We start from the raw sequence: 8,460 nt of genomic DNA, 5'->3' as shown, positions 1-8,460 counted from the left end.
TTGACTAGTAGATTAGTACATAAATACAAATTACTTAATTAGATATGACTACATGAGTGATTGTCTAATATGACTATATGAGCAATTGTCAATTTAGCATAGTTGCAAAACAGATTAATTAACAATGTACTAGACCATCCTACTCGGTAATATACTAATAGCATTTCAGTATTTGATCTATTAGACTCAAGTTAAAAGTTACTCTTTCTTATTAACTTGTTAGTCTAATTAAGTAATTACTAATTACTAATTAATGACTTAAGCCTCAGGGGTAAACCAGTAAAGGATATACAAAAATATAATAATCTTATGATTCTCATCCCTTTATACTAATAAATATTTAACTATGAGAATATGAAATGGTTAGATGTTATGTATATGTATAATCGATTGAAAGAATCAATATTACCTTCTTATTCATTAATGTTTTCTTTCATTATACAAATCAAACTACTTTGTAATATCTTCATATATAACTTTATGCAAATATATAATGATAAACGAGTCTTGTTGACTAATTAAGAACCGAACCCGTTAATGAACCGAACCAGTTATAAACCAAACTAAAATAAAACTGAACCAAAAAAGAACCGAACCGTTTCTAACCCAAAACTGTTTGAACCGGGATAAAAACCGTTTACACCGAACCGTTAACAAACCGCAACTCGTCTGCACCGAACCGTTCACTACCCGAACCGTTTACATCCCGAACCGAATTTAAACCGGGATAAAAACCGTTTACACCGAACTGTTAACAAACCGCAACCCGTCTGCACCGAACCGTTTACTACCCGAACTGTTTACAACCCGAACCGAATTTAAACCGTGGTTCGAATAAATCGAAACCGAATCGAACCGATAATTATTTAAACCGAACTGAAACCGACCCATAAAACATTTGAACCGATTTCAAACCGACCCGATTTCAAACCGAACCGAAACCGAACTGTCAAACCGCTTTGACAGTACTATCTCAACCCCCTTATTTGTATTGCCAAGCAATTCATAGCGTCTGTAACCCAATCCCCTTTTTAGTTCTTGTATTAGTTTGGTTAAGAGGTTTAAATTTTCTCGTTGTTGTTTTGAGTTAGTTGGGAACTAGTTTTATTATTGGACCGTTGTAAAAAAAAAATTAAAAAGAAAGAAGACAAATGGATAATACGGAGTAGGTTGTATAAAAATCATACTAGTACGAGTAGGTTGTATATAAATTATATTTTACCTGGTGAGTTTCGAAGAACCACCGTGTGGAACAATAATAGTGAGTCTTTGTGGGGTTTAGCTTACTAACATTGACCATTCTTTTCTCCATTTTTATTAATTTTTCTATATAATAATCTCCCATTCTTCAAGTTCAAAGACCCATATATTTTCTCTCTCTAAAGTCCAACCCCATCAAAAACCCAACCATTATTTCTTCCATTTTTTTCTTTTTTTTTCTTCTAGCTCGTGGGTTTGAACCCTTTATGATTTTATTTAACTTCATATTATTAAACCCTTAAAACTCGTCAAAATTTTCCACTTGTTTTTTTTCCAAATTTTCTAGTCTAGTCTTTGTTCTCTTCAAACTTACCGTCTTACCACGAGATTTCCTTAAAGTTTTTGGTTGCTTAGTTTGCTGCCGTGTTCTATTTAGTAGACTTTGTTTCAACCAAATCTTTGGAATATAATTTTCTAATATTAAGCTTAACTCTATGTATATAAATATATGACTATATAAGTCTTTAGTATGGTCATAGTTCTAAAGCAAGTTTGAGTTCAAGAGGAGAAGCTAAGCAAGAAGAGAGTTATAGAGTTTCGATTTAGTGAAGCACTTCTAAAGATATTCGAGGTATTATACTTTTAATTGATGTCGTCTATTAAGTTTAAGTTTAGCGATATGATAAGCTGTTCATGTGTGTGAGAATAATTGATCTCGGATATTGGTATAGGCGTCCGGGAGTTAATTTGTTGCTATCTTCCATTTCTTTTATTGGTCTTTTGAAAATACAACTTTTAAGAAAAGGGTTTAATTCGTACGTCTTGATATTTGGTGTTGGTGGTGGTGGTTGTTAAGTGTTAACTTTGCTATATTGACAATATTGTTGTTTAATTTGCTTGATTGGCGCTGCACAATTTTGCTCTAAATATTATTTGATGTGATAATTAATGCCCTCTTGGTTTGTTAATTAGATCATATATGTTCATGTTTGAATGATATCAAATTTTATTATTCATTTGGTCGATGTATAATACCGAGTATTTTTTACTGTTTGTACGGAAATTTAGAAAAATGATTGATATAATGAGTATTTTTTACTGTTTGTACGGAAATTCAGAAAAATGATTGATGTAATGAAAAGTTTAAAATAGAGTACACTAAAAGAAAAAAATGATAATCAAAATACGAAGGACGAGGTACCAAATATGGCAAAAATGAAGAATACCTAGGTACAGAGCTAGTACAAATGTACAGTACGTGCCTAAAAATTAAAAAGGTTGACATTTTGTAAAAAGAAAAAAAAAAGTGTTTTTTGTTTGGCTCATTATTCACGCTAGGAAATTAGTGAATAAATTGTTGGGTAAACTGTATTATCTGATTTAAGAATAAGGGAATAATATATTGGATATTTTGGAAAATAAAGTTGTACCAAAAAAAAAGAAGTGGAGATCATGTTTAATAAGTCAAAAAGGCTAAATACGTGACTTAATTATTTTTGTGTAGCAAACCAGGTGAGACCAATAAAATATTCTTGCAAATTTTCTATGTTATCCTACTTCAATTTGCATATTCTAATCTAAATTTATTTCTTTTTTCAAGGTCAGAAGTATTGTTCTTAGAGAAAATATTATATATAAATCAATGGGATTATCAATTTCCATATTGATTTCTGCTTGGCATGAAATTCTGAGTCAAAACTTGTTCAATCTAGTCTGCAATGGCTGTCTTTCTTCAAGGGCACGGCGCTTTCCATTAAGGACGGCGAGTTTTAAGAGAATTGAATCCTTTAAGAAGAGTGCTCAGTCACCAAGAATTGCAGAGACGGATCAAAGTTCAGAAATGGGTGTTAGGAATTTTTCAAGTTTACAAGATCACAAGCCGGAAAAAATACTGCTTGAGAAGTCACCTTCTTTTAACTCTCTAGTACAAGAGTATGATCCTAGTAATGCTCCACGTAAAATGAGTTCGAATGGATTAAATCACAAGCCTCTGCCTGCAATCACTCTTCCTGAGCCCGCGATACTGTTTTCTCCAAGGCCGGTTTCTGAGCTTGATGCTGCTGCAGTTAAGCTGCAGAAAGTGTACAAGAGTTACAGGACTCGAAGAAACCTCGCTGATTGTGCTGTTGTTGTTGAAGAGTTGTGGTTAGTATCGAAAACATACAAATACAAATACTATATGATCAACTTTTTATATGCTGATATTTCGTGCATATTGATTAATCTGTTGTATCTGAATATTTGTGTGTAGGTGGAAGGCTTTAGATTTTGCTTCGCTTAAGAGGAGCTCTGTATCTTTTTTCGACAACAATAAACAAGAAACTGCTGTTGCAAAGTGGGCAAGGGCGAAAACAAGAGTTGCCAAGGTAATATCAGTAATAATTCAGATGTACGAATTTTGTGTTATGTTAATTAGCTCTTCTGTAATGCTAAAATCTTCGTTGTTATGCTAATTTTATCTACAGGTGGGAAAAGGCTTGTCTCAAAATGAGAAAGCTCAGAAGTTAGCTCTACGACATTGGCTCGAAGCTGTAAGTCCTCAAACTCGCCTTAAACTAAGCTTTTCATGAATTATGGGGGTCAAAGTATAAAAGAAAAACAATTTCAAACAAACAAGATTTCTCAATCATGCATTCATGCTACAATTATTTCCATCATTTAGCCGCCAACTACCTCTATCAACTTGGAGCCTGACAATTAACAAAAAATTATTTTGAAGAATTATTGGTTTTTAGAGTGTTGAAAAGTTATATGATCTCACCAACTATCAAGTATCAATCATCTGAGTCATTTTCTTATCCTATTTTTTTTCGTACAGATTGATCCACGCCATAGATATGGGCACAACTTGCATATTTATTATGATGTTTGGTTTCAAAGCGAAAGCAGTCAACCATTCTTTTACTGGTATGTACTTCTGCAACATACTGTAAATCTAATAATCAGATATTTTTAAGTAATGTAAAATTAACAAGTTTTTACAGACCTTTTGACCATTGCTAATCCTTTCCTTCGATTTTAATAATGAAGGTTGGATATTGGAGACGGGAAAGAGGTTAATCTTGAGAAATGTCCGAGAACCAAAATGCAGCAGCAATGCATCAAATATCTTGGACCGGTAATTAGTCCTACATATCCAGTTTTTTTTTCTTCCTTTTTTTGCGTTTTATTCTATTGATTTGGTGTTAGTCTAGTCATGTATAAATGTTTTACAATGTTGTTGTTTGAAATTCAGAATGAAAGAGAAGCATACGAAGTAACTGTAGAAGATGGGAAGCTTACTTACAAACAAAGTGGAAATTTAGTTCATACTGCAGGGGACTGCAAATGGATATTTGTCCTCAGTGCATCAAGATCCTTGTATGTGGGACAGAAAAAGAAAGGTCTGTTTCAACACTCGAGTTTTCTGGCTGGTGCTGCTACGACTGCTGCTGGACGGATGATTGCTGTAAAAGGGGTTCTTGAGGTACACTTTGATTAGTACTAAAATTGTCAACTCAATACATGATTATCTACAGAATAATGACTAAGATGTGTATGTCTATGTTTTCAGGCTTTATGGCCATACAGCGGTCACTATCTTCCGACAGAAGAGAACTTCAATGAGCTCATGAGCTTCCTGAGGGATAACAATGTTGATCTCACCAATGTTAAGGTACTAACTCGAAAACATAAATCACACGATACAGTTACAAATAATAACATAAAACAAAGCATGCCTAGGATTGATAAATGACTTAGGCTCGGTTTTAATCAGTAATTGTAATCTGTAAATAACAAAAAAAGCATCAAGTTGTATGCTACAAATTCTGTTTTGATTAAAACATGCTAACAGTGTGCTGTATCAACTGTATCTTCTGCAGAAGTATGCATACAACGAGGGAGATTCGTTTAAAATTCCTGAAGACGAAAGTTCTCCTGAGAAGACAGAAGATGTCACAGAAGCAACTAATGAAGAAGCTATACCAGCTGATGTCAAGGCCAAAGCCAAAGATGACCGTGAATCAGAACCATTCTCCTTTGCCAGACGCTTGTCCTGCAAATGGGTCACTGGTAATGGACCTAGGATTGGCTGTGTTAGGGACTACCCCTTGGAATTACAATCCCAGGCACTCGAACAAGTCAACCTCTCACCACGTGTTACAACTAGATCATATGGCCCAATTCCTTCTCCAAGGCCTAGTCCAAAGGTTCATGTCTCTCCAAGGCTTGCATACATGGGCTTGCCAAGTCCAAGGACACAGATGGCTGCGGCCTAAGCTACTGAACATTGTTAAGCCCTGTGCATAACTATAATGGGGTGTAAAACCTGAAGATAGGCACTTCTGGTGCCCACTTAGTGTTTTTGTTGAACTAACTTATTTCTTCATTTTTTTTCAATTGGTTTTATCCCCCTTTTTTCCAACCTTGTTTTTTTGTTTAAATAACAAATTTTAGATCCTAAATCATGATGTAAAGATGGTCAAAATGACAAAATGTAATCATGATCTTACTCTTGATATGTATATGTATGAAATCAAAGAATGAATGAAAGTGAGCATTTTAATCTTTGACTATGTACTTGGAAACGTCATTTGGTTGTGTTTTGCCAGTTCATGTTATGCTTATTGGGTTGAACAAATTACTTGTGGGTCATCAACTAGTCAGGATTCAATATTTATGTATGGCACATTGACACAATCTATATTATTGAATTTTTTACCATTGACTTGACAAATTGCATATCATGTACTTCGTATTTCACGTTTTTTGTTAAGGGACCTACGCTAAAAGGATGATGCTCCCTTTGCCTTTATTTTGATTTCTAATTAAAATTAAAAATTAAATTTGGATAACAATTACGGACTAAGAAATACTTAGATCATATTAAAAATTAAATATTTTTTTATGAATATTATATAATAATATATAATATTATTATATATGAATATGACCATTGTTTATAGTATGAACTTACTTGTTAGACATCTTAATGTTTTTAAATACCCAACCAAAAAAAAAAAAAAAAAGGAAAAAGGAAAAAAAAAAAGGAGGAAAATCTCCTACAGTTGATGATTTGTGCTAGGTACAAACAATTTATACTTTTGAATGATTGATTGATAATAGTAATAATAATATTTTAAATGTTGACTTCTTTTTTTTGAAAGAAAATGTTGACTTTTATATAATATCAAGAGCAAGGAGTATATATTATAATTAAATTGCTATTGGTTTGTTGAAAAAGTGAATTGTATTTGCCATTTTAATAAGGAAAAATGTATTTTAATAATTTCAAATATGTAGGATTTATTTCTAATAATCCCAATTAAAGTTTATTATCCAAGTAGATTAGGTCCCGTGTCATGCACGGTAATTTTACTACATTTAATCAATAAAAGAAAAAAAAATTGTATTAAAAATCATTTATTATCTTGTTATTTTGTGTAACTAATGAAATGAAACATGAAATATAATGATAGAGTCGATTAGATAAATGTGTGTATCAATCAATAACATAATATTAAAACAGACATTAGGAATGACACGTGTCACTTCTTAGTGTTGTTTTTTCCCTCCAAAACTCTCCCTCCCTTTATAGCGAAAATCTTTTATTTTTGAAATATTTGTATAATACAATTATAATAATATATTCTTCCTATTCTTATATATTATTTTTATAATAATTGTATTCCTTTTTATTTCGTTTTTTATTTACTTAAAATAGTTACACAAGATTTTGAGAGCTTTTAATTAACGGAGAATAAGTTATAATTTATAAGGTTGATCTATGGTGGAGAGTATAAAATAACGGAGCCAAAAATACAATAATATTAGCATTTAAATTACCATTATATAGTTGTACAATAGTGGGTCGGGTTCAATGGAAAAAAAATATATTTATATTCATGGTATTGATTTGAAATCTTATGAAATAATAATAATTGAGTTAGTTTTGTATTAAATATTTCTGTAATAATTTTACCAGCTTATAAATTTTTTTTTTACTTCAAAAAATCTATTAATTATGACTAAAACAAGTCATGCTTACATTGATCATTTTGGACATATGTTGCTATCATTAAAAATTTCCCCCAATACAATATATGATGCCAGGTTTAAGTTTTTTTAAAAATTATTCTTACTTAGCACATATCTGGAAGTACTTTGTATAGGTTTTTTAACTAAATTAATTCATTATTAAAAAAGTCATACGACATCTACATTGTATAGTTTTATTGGGAATAACATGCATCATTAATGTATTATAATGTATACTATTTTTTAAATATTTTCAACACAACTAATCAAAAATAATATAATTTTTTTTTCTCAATTGTAGTTTTAATAATTTTTGCCTTATTATTTCATCTTTCTTATATGCATTGCATTTATTTATCACACATGAGTTGCCTCATTTTTATATTGTATCAAAAATTAATTATGGGAAAAAAGATTATTACTACCGTGCATCACACGGACACTAATCTAGTTAAAATTACATGTTAGACCATGTGAGCGTTTTAAAATTCAATAATAATTTAGTATCAATTTTCTTTGTATTAACCAAATAAATATTTAAAATTATGTATTACACCTAATAGGCAAGAATAATAACCCCAATTTAATAATATTTGGTCAATTTCTTTTTCCTAAAATATGATAATATGAAAGTATTGGAGATACAAATAAAAAAGAATAAAATTTAAATTAATCAAATTTTCTTACATGATCACATACATAGATAATGTGTTTATAATGTTATGCTATGTTGTTAAATTTCCTTCATTTTGTTATGTTCTTCGTTTAGAATTAGGCGATAAACAAATTAAAGTATAAAAATTCCCACTTTATGATAATAATAATAATAATAATAATAATAATAATAATAATAATAATAATAATAATAATTTGTGTAGTACGAATCTATTATTTAATAGATTCATCATTTTAAATATTGTTACAAAATTACCTTATTTAAAATATATTAATCATTTGAAGGAATAAAATATGATGTATTAAAGATATGACATACATAGTGTAGACACCTGATTGTGTCTCCATAAAAAATCAAACTCAATGATGAGTACCTTTCACGTCTTTGATTATCGAGTTCGGTGGAGAGTTGAAGAGTCTCATAAATTTCCCTTTAACCTTGACCATTTTTAACCTTTCCTTAAATGTTTTAAACCAAAATCATTCATTTCGTGCTTTTTAAGCCAAAATCATTCATTTCTTGTCTTTTAAAAATCATTCATTTCGTGTTCTCTTTATAAAAACGTC

The 8,460-nt window shown here is 30.7% G+C and overlaps 1 protein-coding gene across 1 annotated transcript; it reads left to right on the top strand.

Moving 5' to 3' along the window:
• The first annotated feature begins 1,307 nt into the window (after positions 1 to 1,307).
• Positions 1,308 to 5,756, top strand: LOC110683047 (IQ domain-containing protein IQM1-like). Its single transcript, XM_021859385.1, has 9 exons — positions 1,308 to 1,831; positions 2,801 to 3,345; positions 3,452 to 3,566; positions 3,666 to 3,731; positions 4,019 to 4,107; positions 4,231 to 4,318; positions 4,436 to 4,666; positions 4,754 to 4,855; positions 5,064 to 5,756. Exons 2-9 carry the CDS (start codon positions 2,843 to 2,845, stop codon positions 5,457 to 5,459), a joined length of 1,590 nt encoding a protein of 529 aa, XP_021715077.1. The 5' UTR covers positions 1,308 to 1,831; positions 2,801 to 2,842; the 3' UTR covers positions 5,460 to 5,756.
• The last annotated feature ends 2,704 nt before the right edge of the window (positions 5,757 to 8,460 follow it).

The sequence above is a fragment of the Chenopodium quinoa genome, unplaced genomic scaffold, assembly GCF_001683475.1.
Source record: "Chenopodium quinoa cultivar QQ74 unplaced genomic scaffold, ASM168347v1, whole genome shotgun sequence".
In the NCBI taxonomy this organism is placed as follows: Eukaryota; Viridiplantae; Streptophyta; class Magnoliopsida; order Caryophyllales; family Amaranthaceae; genus Chenopodium; species Chenopodium quinoa.
The sequence above is the reverse complement of the archived record's forward strand: the minus strand, read 5'-3'. Positions and strand labels throughout refer to the sequence as shown.

What these genes read in the sequence shown, in the direction of transcription:
- LOC110683047 (XM_021859385.1), top strand. Translation starts at nt 2,843, where the DNA reads ATGGGATTATCAATTTCCATATTGATTTCTGCTTGGCATGAAATTCTG. An exon ending in GCATCAAATATCTTGGACCG is followed by an intron (nt 4,319 to 4,435) that starts GTAATTAGTCCT and finishes TTTGAAATTCAG; the next exon opens with AATGAAAGAGAAGCATACGA. An exon ending in TTGATCTCACCAATGTTAAG is followed by an intron (nt 4,856 to 5,063) that starts GTACTAACTCGA and finishes TATCTTCTGCAG; the next exon opens with AAGTATGCATACAACGAGGG.